The sequence below is a fragment of the Eptesicus fuscus genome, chromosome 18 (assembly GCF_027574615.1).
Source record: "Eptesicus fuscus isolate TK198812 chromosome 18, DD_ASM_mEF_20220401, whole genome shotgun sequence".
In the NCBI taxonomy this organism is placed as follows: Eukaryota; Metazoa; Chordata; class Mammalia; order Chiroptera; family Vespertilionidae; genus Eptesicus; species Eptesicus fuscus.
Genome location: NC_072490.1, coordinates 5230033 through 5249600, shown reverse-complemented (window position 1 = coordinate 5249600; position 19568 = coordinate 5230033). Strand labels below are relative to the sequence as shown.

At 54.1% G+C, this 19568-nt stretch overlaps 1 protein-coding gene across 1 annotated transcript in view; it reads right to left on the bottom strand.

Annotated features, from left to right (window-relative positions):
* CNTN3 (contactin 3) overlaps positions 1 to 19568 on the bottom strand; it is an 86976-nt gene that overhangs the window by 30369 nt on the left and 37039 nt on the right. Inside the window, exons 5-6 of the mRNA XM_008154986.3 lie at positions 1800 to 2003; positions 140 to 242 (exon numbers count right to left, since the gene is read on the bottom strand). Coding sequence (XP_008153208.2) covers positions 140 to 242; positions 1800 to 2003 — 307 coding nt within the window. The remainder of the gene's footprint in view (positions 1 to 139; positions 243 to 1799; positions 2004 to 19568) is intronic.

Sequence of the window (19568 nt, the reverse complement as noted above, 5' to 3'; positions counted from 1 at the left end):
ACCCCCCCTCCTGCTTGGTTTTTCTTTTGCTTCTAAATGAAAGAAAATGAGGCAAAGCAGAGCCTGTCAGAAACCATCTCGACCCCTCCCGGCACCTGCCGCTCAGCACGTCGGAGGGAGGGCGACGGACGGCACTTACTTCCCAAGGGCGAAGCACTCCAGCCTCACGGTGGACCCTTTCGCGGCCGGAAGCGTTTCTGGAAACTGGACTTCTATTTTCGGTTCATATTCACCCATCACACCTGTAAACCCACAACGCAGGTTGCACAGTTTCACCGTTACCTTGGGAACCGGCCCCTTCCCCTTGAAGGCAGCTTTCTCTTGCTGCACCCGTGACTCCCTGCCCACCCGTCAGCGGGTTCGGGCGCCGAGCTGGCTCGGGCCGCGTGGGCACCATGAATAAGCATCCTCGGGTTCCAAGGTCCACAGACTACCGTGTGCGGGACAGTTCTGAGAACACGGCCGTGTGTTTTCCGTTGTAAACAATGGGTGGCTTTGGTATGGTCTGTCCAGTTAGGACATTCCCGGCCAAAGTGAAATATACAATGCGTTCCGACTTCTGGAATGCCACGAAGAGCAAAACTTACGGGAGGAAAGTTACGTCACGGCGCCCTGATAGCTCAGAGTTAGTACGTGGGTCCCGGCCGACCGGAAACAGTAATGTAAAAACTGCGAAAGGACCCGGGAAATTTTAACAGACCAGGAAGAGGGCTCAGGTAACGGGTCCGGGCACTGGGCTGCCTCAGAGATGGTTTTGTGTAAGTGGGCGGTTTCTCAGGCTTACACGGCTGCTTCCTCTGCAGCTCAGGGGCTCCCCTGAAACAGCCATGAAGGAGATAATGAAACGTATCTCCCCAAGCTTTATACTGAGGTATGATGGACAAAGAAATGCCATATCTATTTAGGTTGCATGGTAAATATATTGCATATATTTAGCCTTCTTTTGGTGTTCAATGAGATGATTTAATACATGTGCATCTTGTGAAATGATTATCTCCGTCAAGGTAGCACATGGCGCCCCTCCCATGGATACCGCTTTTAATTCAGTTATTTTGTGTGTGTGATGAGAGCACGTAAGATCTGCTCTCTAAGCAAATTACAATACAGTAACGTGAGTTATCATCACCACGCTCCTGATGGGGGGTAAAATGACGCATTATCAAAGGGTGGCTCCGTGGTTGAGCATCGACCTATGAACCAGGAGGTCATGGTTTGATTCCTGGTCAGGGCCCATGCCCGGTTGTGGGCTCGATCCCCAGTAGGGGGCGTGCAGGAGGCAGCCGACCAGTGATTCTCTCTCATCATTGATGCTTCTCTCTCTCCCTCTCTCTTCTTCTCTGAATCAATTAAAATATACATTTTTAAAAAGGGTACAAACTTTCAGCTGAATGATGCATACGTTTTGGGGATTTAATGTGCATGCTTTTTCTTTTATTTCTTATAGAGAACGTTTAGCTTGTAACCAAGTGCCTTACGCTGGCGAGGGTCAGGACAGGGGACTTGGTAGGGAGCAGCAGGGCCCCAGGCTCGGGGGCCCTGTGCCTGGTGTAATGGGGTCACCATCCAGAGTTAATCACTTTGGAACAACAGGCCCCTCCTTTCATTCTGCACATTCTGAAGCTGGCCCCGCGTGCGGACTGTGCGCAGGGACCCGTGGTTTATGGAGTCACTGTGGGCCCTGCGCTCGAAAATTATTTCTTGTTCCGAAACAAATGAAACGGTGATTCTTCGAGATACACTTTTCCCTTTCCCCATGCGTGTTTGCTGGGATTCACCCATTCCCACCCGGAGTTCCCTACCGTCGGCCCGCAGCATCAGCGGCGTCGGGGAGCCCAGCACCCTGGCGGCGGTCACCACGCTCGTCACCACACACGTGTAGTTCCCCACGTCGGACGGCTCCACCTTGGCTACGTAGAGGTGGCCCGTCTCCTGAGAGATAAACCTCCGGCCATCTTCTTCAACGAACGATGGGTATTCGTTGAAGATCCACGCATAGGAGAGTTCTAACAGAAGTTTTGGGGAGAAAAGCACTCCATTATTAAGGAAAGTTCTCCACATCAAGAATGCACAAACCACCCGGCGCTTCCGGTGCGGGTCACGAAGAGAGGCCGTTCTGGGACCCCTCTGCGTCCACTCTGGGCTGAGATGGAGGACCCCACTGTTTAACATTCTTTTCCTCATTGGTTTTGCTCGTTAATCCTCACCTGAGGGTATTTTTTCCATTGGTATTTAGAGAGAGTAGAAGGGAAGGAGGGAAGGGGAGGGAGGGAGAGACAGAAGAGAATCGTTGATGTGAGAGAGACACATTGATTACCCCCTGCCTGCTCCCTGCCCAGGGCCAAGGACTGAATCACAACTCGGTGACACCCTAGCGTACCCCCTGCACACCCCTGACCTTGAAGGGGATCGAACACAGGAGCCTTCGGTGTGTGGACCAATGCTCTTAGCACTGGGTCATGCCTGCCAGGGCTGATCAGCATTCTTTTTGGAATTTTTTATTGATTTTAGAGAAAGAGGAAGGGAGAAGGATAGAGAAACATCAATGAGAGAGAAACATGGATTGGCTGCCTCCTGCATGCCCCCTAGTGGGGATCGAGCCCACAACCTAGGCATGTGCCCTGACTCAGAATGGACCATGACCTCCTTCGCATGAGGCGAAGCTCAATCCACTGAGCCACACGGCTGGGCCAGATCAGCCTTCCCGTGGCAGCAGGTACCAGTGTCAATGTCATTGCCCTTCCAGACCGCCCCCCCCCCCCAATCTCTCTGCTTCAGTCTGGACCCTTTATTTAGTGTGTCCACGTGACCCATTCATGCTCTCTCCTTGTTACCAAGCCCATCATGGCCTTCCCTGGCTAGAACGCTCTGCCCTCTGCAGTGGCCTCAGGAGTAACGCAAAATGGCTTGAGTCTGAGACCCCGAGTGGTCGCAGAAGCCTGAGCTGGTGACATCCTCTCTTCCGTCTGCCCCTTGCTACCTCCTTTTCAACACCCACCCTGTTCTGCCGTGGACACTCCCCGTGGTTTTCAACGCTCCGTTCCAGCACGAGGTGTCACCTGCTCTGGTCCTACTCCGAGCGACTCTACACCTGCCTCTCCTAAAAAAACAGGTGTCACTCTGCATGCCATCGCCTATTTCCTGGTCTGCCCTCCCCCGCCCGGTAACAAGTGATGTCAGTTCTTCTCCTGCCCGCTCCACTCCCAGCCAATCAGCACAATGAATCATCCAAACACATGTAGCAGTCTTCAATACACATGTATGGAGCTAATAAATACTACATTTATGCCACTACCTCCCTCCTACCGTTAAATCTGAGTGTTTTCTTGAACATCAGGGTCCAAAGAAATGACTTTCTCCTGGATTATCAGATCCCTTCTGTGGTGGCTCTGTTTTCTCTTACGACTGTATTAACCTCATTGCATCGGTTCATTATGCTAATGCTTTTCCAAAGGAAAATATATGGGTCACCACAGACCCACATAATTCTGAAAAAAATGGATGTAACCAAGATACATTTCATGAACAGTACGTCCAAACATGTACTGAAGGCCTGACTCCCCGGGTGAAGGGACCTTCTGTTTGGTGGAGGGGCCAGCGGGTACGTTTACCAGTGACAGCGGGACCTCGAGGACGGGCAGGCCACAGCTGCTGCGGCTCCAGGGGCAGGAGAGGGGACAGTTTCCGGGTGAGGAACAGGTGTTGAAGGACAGGAGGGCAGGTAAAGCCCTGCTCTGTGTTTAAAACAGCGCCTCCCCTTGGGCCTGGAGGGAACGTCCTTTTCCATGACCTCCCTTCACAGAACTGTCTGTGATGCCAACTTCCACCCATGATCCCCTTACCTCCACCCAGGGTCCGAGGTTCCTGGTACCTGCCTCCCGGACCCGCCCAGACTGGTGAGCATCCCGGAGTCAAACAGCGCAAGCCTATTGAGAGCCCCACCTCAGAGAAGGGAAAATGTCCCATTTAGGGAACCCCTTCCCCGGCAGCAGCTAAGTGACGGGGCAGGCGCCCAGCACTCTCAGCCATGAAACAAGAAAGCAGGGGAGATGCACTCACACCCCAGAGGCCTGCCCTGGTGCAGGGATGGCCCGCAGGATGCGTTAACACACACAGGCCATCTCCCCGATGGGAAGCATTAGAAAACCACGTGATTTACTGCATTCTGATACAGTAACACACACCCGCTGTCAGACCATCAGAGGAATAAAATCCCACCTTTGCGGTAAACATCAGTTGTATCCCGCCCAATAAAATCCGCGTCAAGCCAGCAGCCTTCTTTGGAGACTGTTCCATGTAATTTCATGTCTGATGGTAGACACAATGCTACACTAAAAATGATCATGTTATATCCTCAGACAAGCTCGACTTTACGAAACCTCTTGCGTAAATCACAAACTTGATGCAAAAGCCACCTGGCCGCGGGGCCTTCTGGTAGCAACGCTACATGCATATGAGGGACGGGAGACATTGTTTATTAGAGAACAAAGGGTTTTACCCTCCACGCCATACGTTCACACAGTGAATGGCTGAACGCGGGCTTCTACAGAGCAATGCATGATGGGTGCCATCCTTCCCGCGGCCACAGTCCCCCCGGGTCACTTACGCACAAGGCCGGTCACTGAACACGAAATACGACAGCGGAGCGTTTACCTGGAGACCCGTGGAGACCCACACGGCTGACACTGAACAGGTGCACCTCGCCTCCCTCATAAAACTCCACTGAGAGGGAGACGTGACCCTTCGGATGGGCAGTTTCTAGAGGAAATTCTGTCGGAAGAAAAGGGCGGTTGGGCAAAACTGTCAAGGCAACTTGGGCGTGGCTGTGGAGCCAATTGGGGGAAGTTGCGCTACTTTGAAATAAGGTGCGTTTAAAGGGTGTGGCGGCTCCCTGGGGGCCTTCAGGCTGTTGTCACTGGTGTACACGACTGGGAAGAGCTCTTGGCTCTGATGCTCACAGACGCGGCCACATGGGTGGAGGGCGGGGGACACGGGACATATCAAAAAACCTACACCAATGCCCCGAGCTGAAAACCATTTTTTTTTGTGTGTGTGTGTGTGTGTGTTTTTAATCCTCACCCAATGAGTGAGAATATTTTTTTCATTGATTTTCAGAGAGAGTGGAAAGGCGGGGGGAGGGGAAGAGAGAGGAAGAGAGAGAAACATTGATGTGTTAGAGACACATTGATTGGTTGCCTCCTACTTGCGCCCCAAAGAGGAAAAAGAAAACGTGAGAGTGTCCTTGACCGGGAATCGAACCTGAGACCCTTTGGCCGATGCTCTAACCACTGAACCACACTGGCCAGGGTGAAAATCATTTACGTTTGAGGAGTAAGCGATCAATGGTTAGGACTTCGAGGTCCGCACCTCACAGCAGAGGCACCTGTGTACGCATCTAACGCGTGCCTGTGTGGTCTCTCAGGAGCTGTGTGCTAGGTGTTCTCTGGGCAACATGTCCGCACACAGTAGGTTTCCTGGTTGAGCCGCAAGGAAACCTACTGTGAGTCTCTATTAACGGGCCCGACCGCCGAGGGTCCCAAGAGCAGAACCAGGAAGGTGGCGTTTTCTCCCTCCTTTCGCACTCGAGGCCAGTTCTACCTCCGCTGCCCGGGCCCTAAACTGAACATGGTGAACGTACACCCGCTCGCCTGTGGCCGGTGCGCTGCTGGGAGGTGGCGACACCCACCACAGGCCCACGAAGCCTGAAGGACATCCCTGACCTTGTCAGAAAGCCTGTGTGAGGGTCACTGTCCCACAGACCAGCCACAGGAGTGACATCCTACCTCACCTCCACTCCCTCCTGGGTGCGGGGCTCCGTGGTGTCCCAGCCCCACCTGGCTTCCCAGGCTCAGGCTGCGTGTCCCCTTGGCCTCCCGGCTCCACACCCCGTGTGGAGCTGCCACCTTTGGGAGCAGCTCTGAACTATGTCCATGGTCATGGCCACGGCCACGGTCACGGCCACGGCCGAGAGAAAAGGCAGTGTCCTCACTCTGTGCCCCGTTTTCTTTCCGGACCCCGAGGTGCTGCTGTTCTCGGTTTCGCCTCTCCTCAGTGGTGCCCTCCCCCCGCACCCCCCCTCCTCCGGCACCAGGCGCTGCACCCAGGGTGCCAGGGCAGCCGTCCTTCCACGCCTGCCATGTGGAACCCAGCAACACCCCCGGGGCTTCCTTGTGGCATCCCTGCTTGGCCACACGCTCCTACTTTTTCTTATTTCCAACTTTTCCTTTTTTCTCTTTTTAGATTTAACATTTTTCAATTTTCTATTGTTGACAGTGTTACAGATCTCTCCCATTTTCCCTCCCTTTACCACCCCCCCCCCGTCTTTACCACCCCATTGCCCATGTCCATGGGCCCTGCCTATCCTATATAATAAAAGCCTAATATGCAAATCTACTGAACGGTGGAACAACGGGTTGGCGGGCGGTGGGTCCGGGTGAGCGGGCAGTGCCAGGCAAGCCAAGGCGGGTGCCAGAGGGCAGAGGGAGGGGACAGTGATCGGGGAACAGCAGTGACCAGCAGTGGCAGAGGGGCAATTGGGGGGCAGGGCTGGCCTGTGGGTCGCCTCCCGCAGAGGGAGGCCAGACTGCGCCTTAGGCCCGCTCCCCATGAAGAGAGGGCCTAAGCCGTCAGTCAGACATCTCCCAAGGGCTCCTGGTCTGCGAGAGGGCGCAGGCCGGGCTGAGGGACCCCCCTGAGTGCACGAATTTTCATGCACCAGGCCTCTAGTATGCTAATGATATGCTAAGGCCCCTCAAACGCTAGCTAAGAAGTGCACTGACCACCAGGGGGCAGACAGTCGACCAATAGACCAGTCGCTATGACCAACAGGGGGCAGACACTCCGACTGGTAGGTTAGCTTGCTACTGGGGTCCAGCCGATTGGGACTGAGCAAGACAGGCCGGACAGGCCCTGGAGCCCTCCTGTAGTCCCTCCCCGACTGGCCAACCTCCCTCGTCCCTCCCCGGCCCCGATCGTGCACCAGTGGGGTCCCTCAGCATGGTCTGTGGCCTCTCGCAATCCGGGACCCCTTGGGGGATGTTGGAGAGCCAGTTTTGGCCTGGTCCCGCAGGCCAGGCTGAGGGTCCCACGGGTGCACAAATTCGTGCACAGGGCCTCTAGTAAGTATATAAGTTCTTTGGTTTGTCTCTTCTCATCCCCCTATCCCCACATTGAGGCATGTCAGTCTGTTCCACACCTCCCTGCTTCGGGTCTTATTTTGTTCACTCGGTGCCACCCATAAGTGAGATCATGTGACACCTGTCTTCCTCAGATTGGCTTGTTTCACTGAGCATAATTTTTTTTCTCTTTTTGAGGAACCTCCCGCAGACACAGATGGGTGTGCACCTGCAGTCCAACCATGCCCTCTGCCCAGGGCACTTTCCTCATCACTTAGATAGAATAATGCAACTTTCACGCCTTCGGTGTCAGGAAAGGACACTTTCTTTTTAAGTGCAGCCCAGGAGAAGATAAAGAACCTTGCCAGCCCTCTGGAGTGCTAATTGCAGCCAATTATCACTTGATTGACCTGCCTTGCTATTAAAATGATATGCAGAATTTACCTGCTTGCAAAATGGAAATTTCCTTCAGTACTGGCTCCCAGGGGAGGCCCACACCTCATGGACCCAGCGGGGGTGCTTTTTGGTTATAATTCCCACATCATCACTCAGAGCGAATTACAGACCAGCTTCCTGGGGTCGCCAAGGCCACAAATAGCTCACAGGTGGGAACATGGGCCGTGACCCACCTGGAATAATTAAGGGCTGGCGGCCACAGCGCAGCACCCTGACCTGTCCCTTCCTCACGGGGTCTCGCTTCTTTTATGAAAATTAAACCTTGTTCTTGAAGGAATGTCCTGGGGGCTGGATATGTCTCTTTTTGCCATGTGGGTGATTTTTTTTAAAAAAGAAGAATAAAATGTCCATTTTCACTGGTAAATAGAAATGAGGTTTTTAGTAGAAGATGAAGTCACCTGACAAATCAAAAGTGTGTTCTTACTGGGGGGGACAGAGTCCTCAGAGAGCCATAGAAATTAAAGTTCCTCTCTCCCTCCCTTCCCCCTCCTTCTCACAGACACACACACACACACACACACACACACACACACACACACACAGGACAAGTAACCCTGGTCACCATTAGCTTATCAAACTGTTCATCAAAACAGTTAAACAGCCCTGCCAGCGTGGCTCAGTGGTTGAGTGTCGATCTATGAACCAGGAGGTCACGGTTGGATTTCCGGTCAGGGCACAGGCCCGGGTTGCGGGCTCCATCCCCAGTGGGGGGCGTGCAGGAGGCAGCCGATCAACGACTCTCAATCATCATGGATGTTTCTATCTCTCTCCCTCTCCCTTCCTCTCTCTGAAATCAGTAAACATATATTTAAAATAAATAAAGTTGTAAGAGCACCAGCTCCTTTTATTTTTATTTTTGGCTCCAAATGTCTTTACCTGATTCGACACACAGCGACACACAGCGGCCAGCTGCTCCCTGCTCAGACGGTTCCACGCGGAGCCGCTCTGAGGAGAGCCGGGACCCTCGGACAAGGTGGCACAGCATCAGCACCGGTGCCTCTTCCAGGAAGCAGGTACGTGATGGGAGTTAGAGGCGCATCCAGGTCGGCCCCGATCGAAGTCAAGGCTGCGTTTTCCTAAAATCTAATCGGTCCGACGTGAATGTCACTGAGCCTTCAGCTGCGGGGAGGGGGCGTCACCTCTTCGACGTCCTCCGTTCATTCTCCCCAACAGCTTGCCTTTCGTTTCCAGATACATCCCCATCCAACCAGCTGTCCGGATGGCCCACTCTGCTCAGGACGACCCTTGTCCCTGAACATGTCCTGGGGTGACAGAAGACCTCTTCTTCCCCGTCCTTCCATCGGCGGAGACGCTCCGTTTCAGCTGAAGTGGGACTCTCTCTCCTCCCTCCCGCCACCCCTCCAGCCTCTGTGCCAACAGGACACGTCGTTTCTGAGACCACATGTTGCCCGAGGCCCTGGGAGCTACTGAAACCACTCGTATTTGTTTTAGGCCACATTTTATTTCAGCAACGTGCCTTCTGGGGGGTGCGTGAGCGTGCCTCTTCCCTTCACCCTGTTGGCTGATGAACTCCATCAGCTGACCTTCCCTGGCTGTCCCCGCCTCCAATGGGGATGTGTCCATCGGAGCCGTTAGCGAGCGCGGGTCGGCACCAGCAACCCCACGGCTGCATCTCCTGCGGCTCGGGCGCTGACCACACCGGCTCTGGTGGACGTGACACATCTCGTCGCCTCTCACAGGGAACGGCTGTCACGATCCAGTTGGAGCTTTGGTTTTAGCATCAACACCTCTCGAGAAGCAATGAAGGTCAGGAGGTCGGTCTTAGCCACAAGGATTCGATCAGCAACCCCTCCCGTGAGGACCTGCAGCGGAACCTGCTCTGTCTTCACATCCTGTTCTGCCCCTGAGCTGTGACGATATGAAGGGAAGCTTCTCTCCCTCTTCACACGGAGAAACAGCAGAGACCGTGAGTAACGGAAACTCGGAGCGTGTCGAGCACCGCTCAAGGACACACGGCCTGGACCAAGCTCTCTCGCTGATGGAAGCACGCGGGAGTGAGCCTGGGGGCCCCCTCAGCACGGAAGAGGAGTCTGCGTTTCAGTCACGGGACCTCAGGTGAGGACTTGACTTGGGGCCTATTCTAGGTTCCCGCCTTCCGTATCCACTTAAAAATCTCTGCTCCCAGAGGCGTGGTTACAAGAGCTGTGATACCTCTACACCATGGACTACCACGCAGCTGCAAAGAAGATGGAACTCTTACCTTTTGCAACAGCCTGGAGGGACCTGGGGAGCATTGTGCTGAGTGAAATAAGCCAATCAGAGAAAGACAAGTATCACGTGATCTCACTCATATGTGGAATCTAATGAACAAAATAAATGAAGAGCAAAACAGATCCAGAGACAGAGAAGCATAAAACAGACTGCTGAACCTCAGAGGGAAGGTGGGGGTGAGTGGGTGGGTGGGAAAAGAGCCACCAAAGAACGTGTGTGCATAGATGCATGGCCCATGGGGCGGGCTAGAAGGGGTCAATGGGGAGGGAGGGACGGGGACATCTGTAATACTTTCAACAATAAAGATTTAAAAAATAAGTAAATACATCTCTGCTCTCAACTTCTGTGAGAACCGAGGCAGTTCCACAGGATTTCCCTGGTTGCACACTGGTAGTTGCACAACAGCCACGGGATGTAAAGTACAGCACAGAGAACAGAGCCAGTCATACTGCCATAACCACGGATGGGGGTGGGGGGAGGGGTTGTCAGCCACTATGGGTACACCTGACACTAACACACAATAATATTTAATGTCAACCCTAATTGAAAAAAAAGAAAAAAACATGCAATAAAAACTACAGCACTTGAATACTTTGAGAGTTTCCTGTGTTATTTTAAAACAAAGGTTGGTAGAGAATAGCTTTCACAATCCAGGAATACATTCCATGTTATGGAAAACTTACCTTAAAAAAGCGGTAAGGTTAATCTTAATGATTATATTTAACAAGCACGTCCAGATAAGTTATATTCTCAGGGGCAGCTAAAGTAGCCTTTGAATACACAACAGATTGTCCCCATTTTTCTTCACAAGACCCCTCACCCAGCTGCCCACAGCTGCCCACAGCTGCCCACAGGACAGAAATCGACTGGCCTCGCAGCCTCCCCAGGAAGGAAGCCCTGGGGGGGGGGTGCGGTCCCCCTGTGGCAGGACGTCTGATGGAATCAGGGGGCTCAGATTTAACGATCATTTCAGTCTCTTACGTTTTTCCAAAGTTTCGGTTTGATTATTGAAGCTAATCGAGCTGGTGAACTCTTGGCGACTGTCCCGCACAATTGATTACTTTTTCGGTTCAGGCTCGCAAGGTCAGCACAGCACCCGGCTTCCACCGACTCCACGTACAAGTCACTGACAGCAGCAATTAAGGTGTTTGCCACGGGGCTCTGATTATTAAAATTATTGACCCTCACCTCTCAATCGTGTAGAGCGGAGGAGATATTTATGGACACACTTTACGGGACTCCACTGGCTTTTGTATTTGTGGAGAGACTAAATTAGATTAAATCGCCCCGATATTGACACCGGGTGAAAAAGTCAGATGAATAGGGGAATTATTTTAGCGCACTGCTCAATAAAGTAAGTTTTCTAGTCACAAGAGAGAAAACGGGCCTCCCCCCTTTTCAGGGGAAGCACACGTCTGGCTTCTACACAATCTACACGGTGTCCCCGCAAAATGTGTGCACACTCTAACAGCTGACAACGCTCTTCATTTCCACTCCTGTTCGGGTTTAACTGATTTGACGTGATGGGTGAAGCCAGACGAAGCTTTGAACCCAGAACACTAACCCTAACGTGCCACGGGACTTTCTGATGGGGATACATAACAGACAGAGTTTACGGTACAAAGCCAGCAACCGTGGACAAACGGAAGGCGCACGGGGACCGCACGCAGTGATTCTTGATGTTTGCGATGCTGGGCCTGGACCAGAACGGGCATCCGTGTGAAAACAGGCGTTGACATAAAACATGATTCTGTAGATCCTTTTACATTTTGAACACGAACTGCATGTTAGTAATCACCGACTTTATAACCACTCAAAGTGTGTACGCATTTGGGGGGACCCCCTGCATGAAAACCCATCTTCTAAAACGTGACCCACGGAAACGCTCCCAGGAGGGCGGGACGCGGTCCTGTGCGCTCGCTGGGCTCCGAGCAGCAGCACAGCCATGAGAAGAGCGTCTTGTAACAGTAACTACACGGCAGGCGCGGCTGTTACTGGAGGAGAACCCGTCTGGGCCAGGCCTGTCCCTGCACACGATGTCCCCTCCAGTCCTCACACCATCGTGAGCTTAGAGGAGTCACCCTGTTTTACTGGCAGGATTCCCGAGGCCGCAAGGCTGCCTGGGAGCTCACACCTGTACACCTGCGCGCCGCCTCTGCACACCTGCACACACCTGCACACCTGCATGCCTGCACACACCTGCACACACCTGCACGCCTGCACACACCTGCACGCCTGCACACCGCCTCTGCACACCTGCACGCCTGCACACACCTGCACACCTGCACGCCGCCTCTGCACACCTGCATGCCGCCTCTGCACACCTGCACGCCTGCACGCCTGCACACCACCTCTGCACACCTGTACGCCTGCACACACCTGCACACCTGCACACCGCCTCTGCACACCTGCACACCTGCACACTCATGCGGACTCCCTGTGCGCCCTCGCCTACCCCTCATTCCGAGCTCTGCCCCAAGTCCCAGGGAGGACAAGAGAATCTGAAGGCCTCCTCTAGATCCGCGGCCCAGGAAGGAAGCCCGACGCTGCCCCGACATAAACCAGGGGCTCCTGCAAGAGGTGCCGAAGGTTCTGGGAACAGCCGGCAGCAGCTGGGAGGGGACCCCCGTTTGTTCAGAGCTGCGCCTCCCAGTGGGAATGGCACAGGGCGTCCGAGGCCACCACCTTTTAAGGGACTGAGCTGTTCGGAACAAACCTGTCCTCTGTGAGCCCAGCACCGACTCCCAGCGGCTCCGGAACCCGCCGCCCGACCTGGGTGGGAGCGAGGCCCGGGCGCCAGCTTCTGTTCACGGATTTGACTAAAACAGAAGAAAAATGTTGAACAGCCCCACCCGCCGGCGTTTCCTGCTTCATCTCCCTGCCCAGTCTGCTCTGTTGGAAACGAGGAAAGGCTGTTTGTGCCAGAGTGAAGGTTCGCATTCCCACTCCCCCCTCTCCATGTGGATGCTCTTCCCGAGGCCCAGGGCGCCTGGAGCCGCGCGGGGGAAACAGGGAAAAGCACACTCAGCCCCTTGGGAAGCCAGCGAGCAAAGCCCAGGCCTCAGCCAGGCCTCTCCCGGGGCAGCCCCCACCCCCCCACGGGCTCTGAAGCATCCCCACAGGGAGCAGACACCCCCACGGCGAATCCCACCAGGTGGAGGCTGGCAATGAGGTCGCAGCCAAGTCAGACCTCAGTGCTCAGACACCAGAGAGGGTTGGCTCCAGGCGGCTCTGAACGTGTTTCCTCCCCGGTCTTAGTCTCTCCACCAACACCCATCTGTCAAGTTCTACTGAGAACCCAGTCCCGGCCGTGAATTACTGGAAACATGTCTCAGCAGAGCAATCGGGCACGGAACGGCCTGTAATAGGACTGAGGGGTCTTAATAACTTGGGTTGGCAGCCCCATAAAACAGGACCCTTGGGATGCGCGCTGACTTCAGCCGCCCACAGGGTCCCCGCTTTGTCTGCTGCGCGCTTCCTAGGGGGCGGGGAGGGGAGGCTGATGCTGTCTCAGGCTACAGAAGACAGGAAGCACCATGCCATGGGAAGGACAGGACGGAAGGACGGATGCTCTGAGTGTGGGCCTCCTGTGGGCGGTAAGCCCGCTGTGGGCTGAGGGCTGGGAGGCAGTGAGTCCCGCTCAGCATCAGGACCGGGAGGCCATCGGAGCCAGGCACTCCCTCTGCGCTCGGCGTTCCCATCTGTGAAATGGGAAGACAAGACTTCCCGGGGCTGCCCCAAAGATGAGTCAGCTGGATGTCTCAGCGGCACTGAGCAAGTGCTCAGTGAACTTTCGCTGTGATCACAGTTTACATGATGTTGCATTCTCCTACTTAGGTTGTTAAGGAAGACGTGATCACTAAGCTGTCAGAACATGGTAAACGTACAACCCGTAAAAACTCCAGTAACAGAAAGTGAACGGTCGCTGTCGGGGGGAGAGGACACCCAGGGAGGAGGCGGCGGCACCAGCTGCTGGTACCCGGGTGAGTCACGGTAAGGGGCCCGTCCGCTTACGACACGGCTCCTAAGAGTCTCTATTATGGACCCCGCTGCCCGGACTCTGAGCAGCTGGAAGGGACCATGGTGTCCCGTTATTCCTCTACCCTTGGAGCCCAGCTCAGGGTGGGGAGGAAACAGGAGCCTGGGGAGTTACATGACCCAGAGACACCGGGGGAATCTCAGAAAGTCACGATGCCGGCCGCATCATGGGAACAGAAAGGTTCCCCCGTTTGAGAGACTTACACGTGGGCCCTGAAATGGTTAAAAGACTTCTGAATGGTGTGTCTAATTAAAAGGTGTCAGTGCATTTTCTACCAAGGAAAGATTCTCCAAATTAACATCAGGCTCGCCTTCCCTCCTTCAAAGACCCCATTACTTTTCCTTTTAACTTCCCACTTGTTAGTCTTCAAACAGGAGGTGTTCCATTGAGCAGATGGGACCCTGGCGCTGAGAGCCGCGGGGGCCCGTCCCGCTGGGGTCGCGCGGAAGCCGGCTGTCTCTGCTGCTCTTTCAATTAGAATCCGCCGCCTCGTAATTAACACGTTTCCCTCGCCTGCAAAATCTCCTCTTTGTAGAGCTCCAGGCTGGGAACTTCTATTTGAGGGAGACTTACTCCGGAAAGTTTTATAAGAAACTGTGATCGCAGGCCGTTGCGGCAATCGCTGCGCCGGTTTAGGCTTCAAAAAGGTGTAACGGTGCGCGGTAATTCCTGCGCCCTGGCCGGCGTGGCTCCGTGGGTTGAAGCGTCGGCCCAGGAACCAAAAGGTGGCGGGTTCAATTCCTGGTCAGGACACATGCCCAGGCTGCAGGTTAGATCCCAGGTTGGGGCGTGTGCAGGAGGCAACAAATCGCAACGTTTCTCTTTCTCCTCCTTCTCCCTCCCTCTCTCTCAATTCAATTAAAGAAAAGTTCCCTGTAGCCATGGCATCACCACAGGCTCCTTCCAGATGTCTACGCTTAAGGAATTAGAGACCACTTGAGAGCGGAGATGCCCACACACACCCTCCCAGGCGACCTTCAGGAAGGATGAAGTAGCAGCTCCGTGTCCCCAGCATCACAAGCAGCGCTGGTGAGGACCAAGGGTCGCTCAGGTGTGTGCGGTCGGACGGACCCTTCGCCTCTGGGAACCTTCCGAAGATCCCAGCAGTAACAACAACACAGATGGCGTCGGAAGGGTTGATTGGCACACCCAGGGAAACCGCAACCCAGCATCCATATCCGTGTACGTTTGGGGATCCGTGTTTCATTTCAGCTACGAGATCAGAGCAAAGAAGGATTCTCTGTACCTTAGATTTTCAAATAAGAACACACTCACGCTCGATGTGTGCAGCCATTTATGCAGAAAAAAAGGTATGTGCGGTTTATGTAGCAAGAAGGGGGATTGGGGAGAGAGAGAGAGAGAGAGGGGGAGAGAGAGAGAGAAAAAAACACATGGATGTGAGAGAGACCCATGGACTGGTTTCCTCCAGTATGTGCCCCAACAGGGGACCAGAGATGGAATCTGCAACCCAGGTATGTGCCCTTGACCAGAAATCGAACCCCAAACCCTTCAGTGCACAGGCAGACACTGTCTCTAACCACTGAGCCACGATGGGCAGGGCTACAAAGAGCAATCTGCTGCAGGATATTGGCATTTGAATGCTGAAGATATGTCATATTTCCAAGCGTGAAGTCCCAATGCCGCGGTTATCAATTTTCCCCAAATAATCCGCAAATATTTGATAATTCCCATCTCGATTTCAACTTTTTTTTTTTTTAATGGGATGGTTCTGATGTGCTTTTAGAAGAACGAAGTATTGTATTTGAACGATAATTTTTTTTTTCTTTTAGGGCAAAGTAAGTTTTATGAACGGGAAACTTGCCCTACAAATCATTAAAGTATGATGGAATGAAGACAGGTATAGCAGTCAAATGATAATGAGCTTTAGAAACAAACACCTTCCTTTGTTTGTCTGTCACGGAGGCTGTTTTTCTCCCTTGGCAAGTCGATAGTTTTGCCAAAAGGAAAAGAAACTCCGCGGACTCAAGTTCGCCGGCAAGGAGAATAAATAGCTAAAATGTAACAGCTCCAGGATTGCGCGCTGCTGGTAATTATTCTGCTGCTGCCAGAGGAAGAAAGCAATAAAGGAGAGATGCAGAGGAGTGTTTCAGGGCGAGCATGTACTTATTAATTCTTCTCGGGCCTGAAATGACAACTCCGCTCTGTTTGCAACGCTGTGTCTTGTCGAGAAGGAAGCAAAAGGCGAACGGAAGCCCTGCCCTGAGCAGCTCTCCGGCCGGGGACCACGCGGAGTCAAACCGCCGCTGACGGTGGATTCGACCTGAAGTTCCAGCCTTAAGCTGAGCGTGTGCCGTTTCTAGGTAACGCACAGGCGGACGCGAAGAGGAGCTTGAGAGCAGCGAAGAACCCGGGGACACGGGCACGGGCTCAGCCCGTTTCATGGGGCTTCGCAGATACCGCGTCTTTTACCCACGGAAGGTTAGGGGTGACCCCGCGTCAGCTCATCCACCAGAACACTTTTCCTGACAGCGTTTGCTCACTGCGTGTCTGTGTCACACGCTGGCGACTCTCGCAACGTTGCAAACACGTTCATGATTCTCCCATGGGTTACGGTGATCGGTGATCTTTGACGTTACTATTGTGATTATTTTGGGGTGCCACGTGTGCCCATATAACATGACGAATGTATGGTTTTGCATCCCCCCCGTCCCCCAGAACCTTCTTAAAAAGCAAGTGTGGAATATCCTGGGAAATAACTATGGCAGAACATCACACAGCTTTGCATACATTCAAAGGTCTCTCAGGTTATGCAGGTAAAACACCTTGTTGGCATTTAAAGGGACCACGTCCCCCTCCTGCTTGCGTAGGGAAGTGTATCAGAGGCGACGTGCGCACAGTAGGTCCCCCACGGCGGCTGATGGTTGTGAGCAACAAGCACGTCTCTGGTGAACCTTCCGGTGACCGGGTATGTCCAACCGGAGCCAGAATGGCCCCGAAAATCGTCGGCTTCCCGCCGCCGGCTCACCCTCCCGGGAAGAGGCCGAAGGTCGCCCACAAGCTGGAACAACCCTGCTGGGCCGGGGAGGCAGCAACCGTAAGCCCGCGCGCTTCAGAGGAAACAAGCTCCCTGCTGGCCTCTCGACTCGTGTTCTATAAATCCCCGGGTTTAACACCGGAATATTCCGGCCGTGCTTCTGAAAATCTGATCTAACGAGTGCTTAAAGGCCAGGAGAGCAGAACTCCACAGAACACGCGCTGTCAGCCTTTCATAAAAGGCCCGCGCGGCCTAGGTCTCACCCCGGGATTATCTCCCCGTCCGGTAACAGTGCTGAATTTGAAAAGCATCACAGGCACACAAAGGCAGGGACCCGGTGCGTGCAGGGGGAGGTGCTTTGGGAAGAGGGCTGTGTCCTCGGAGGGGCCGGGGATGAGGCGTGACGCTGGCGTGCAGTAGGAACTTCTCTCGACGCCTCTCGGACCTGCAGATGCGCCCCATGGCCAGCTCTGGGCAGAGGCACGGTGACCTCTGTAGGTGGCGCCCTGACAAGTCCCGCATCTCCACGTGGGATCGGCGGGCAGCTCTGTGGGAGGATCCGGCCAGCTCCCTGCTCCGGAGGCTCGTGCACCCCTGGTTCCAGGACTTTTCACAGAGCCGCCTCCCCTCTGTCTTCCAGCGAAGCCGCCTGACGGCCGGGGAGGCCCTGGCTGGGCCGGTGCTTGAGAAGTGAAACAGGACCAGGACCGAGCGCGATCGCCCGCACATGACCCACTCACTCTACCACCCCCTCACTCCTGTGGGCGAAGGTTCCTTTTGCCGACAGACTGCGCAGGCTTAGAGGAGGCTCCTGTGACTCAGGGTTCGAGGACTCTGTGTGCTAGGGTGCCCCCGGTTTGCCCCCACCAGGATGCCTTATCAGAGTCCTAATCTCGCAGTTGCTAGTTGTCCCCATTCCTGTTAAACTGGTTCAAGAAATCTGTCTCTGATCACGTGCAAGACCTGGAATGGGACAAACTTGACAAAAATATGCAGGATGCCCCCGCTACCCACCACAGGAGCTCCTATGAAAACTTCCAGGAGCCGAAATGCCACAGAAAACAGCTACCCTCATCCACGTGGAAAAGCTGTGGCGCGCCCCCCAAATAACGTGGGAAACCACACCCAACAGCACGTAGGACCTAACCGAACACTCACAGGGAGGCAGAAAAGACATGAAACCAACGCTGCCCGGGATCTTCCCCGTTTTGCCAGTTTTTGGGTAAAAATGAAAATTCTCTTCAGATGTCTTTCCACGCGTGCCAGCAGGTACCCGGCGACCTAGGCCTCGCGTCGACGCAAACTGGCGTCACGTGGACTTCTGGGACGTGGGCACCGGCGTCTCCGAATATCCCGCTTTGGCTTAAGCGCCGCGCACCGTGCACGATGCCAGTTTGGCTGCACAAGAAGACGCCGTGGCGAGCGCCACCTGGCACACCAGGGCCTCTGAGGACAACTCATGCCGATAAACGTGTAAAACCATCGGACTGAGGAGCCCCCGGGGGGAGCCCGGAATTTTCCCTTCTGATTGTGCTGCCGGCAGGGGTGGGGCCCTGGCTGGGGGGCTGCAGGAGGAGGCCAGGTGGCTCCCGCTCTGGGGAGGGAGGGGGCTCACAGGCAGGCAGAGTCCCGGCAGGTTGTGTAAATGGACATGGACAATGGTGTGGTGCCTTTGAGGCTGGAGGGGGGTGGGCGGAGGTGGAAGAGGGTATATGATAAGAATCATGAAATAAAAGTGTTAAAAATTCTTTAAATGTTAAAAGATAAATTAAAAATAAAGTACAAGACTGGGTTGCAAGGTGCGCAAAGCTTCCGAATAGAAGATGTCACCAAAAGCATTACGATAATGTGAGGAAACGAGGAAAAAAAAAATCCTTGAATTTCCAGATCTGCAGCAACATTTACATTAAGGACAAAGGATTTAGGGGTGGACACTGGGGGGGTCGGCTCCATGTTTCCGCTGAGTTTCTGCGTTTACCCAGGAGGACATGGGGCTCCTGCCGGGGAACTGGAGTGTGGGGACCATCATCCCTGCCCTCCCAGATCGACCTCTTCCCAGCTAAGAGAGAGTTCGGTCTAAGAAAAGGACAGAGTGTGCACTTACGTATAACAGAACCTCACACACTAGACCCTGTGGCGTTTTTCTGTTGTGGACAGATTTATCGGGACTTTTGGGCCATAACAATCTGTTAAACAAGGTGAAGATGCAAAGGAGGCTGCGAGCGGAGGACGTGCAGTTACTCAGGGAAAGCACGGAACGTGAAACTATTTCCTCAGGGACTGAGATGCTCCCTCCAAACGCTGCAGCCTCCGGAGCCCTAATTAGCGGCTCTAATTAGTCTGGTTTGGAATCACGTCCTCCGGAATCTAACACAAGTGCATTTTTAAAGGCTGTAAGCGTACCTTTCGCTCTCTCTGGGCCTGTGTTACTTCAGATGGTTGAGGGAAGGAGGCTTTAGAGAAAATGAGCATCACCGGAACGTCCTAGAAGAGACGCCAGCTGTGGCCCACGGGCCGGAGGTACCTCAAGCCCCGTGCTGCTGACCCACACTGTTCCTGTCCCATCGTTCTGGGAAAATGTGCCAAGCTACAGCCTCCAGCTTTCTTGAAAAACCCACAGATCTGCTTTGTCACGGCAATGACCAGCTGCGTGGGACCGGAGCAGCGTGGGAACCCTCTGGGAGGAGACACTGCTGTGTGGCTTTGGACAAGTTACTCACCTGCTCTGAGCCTC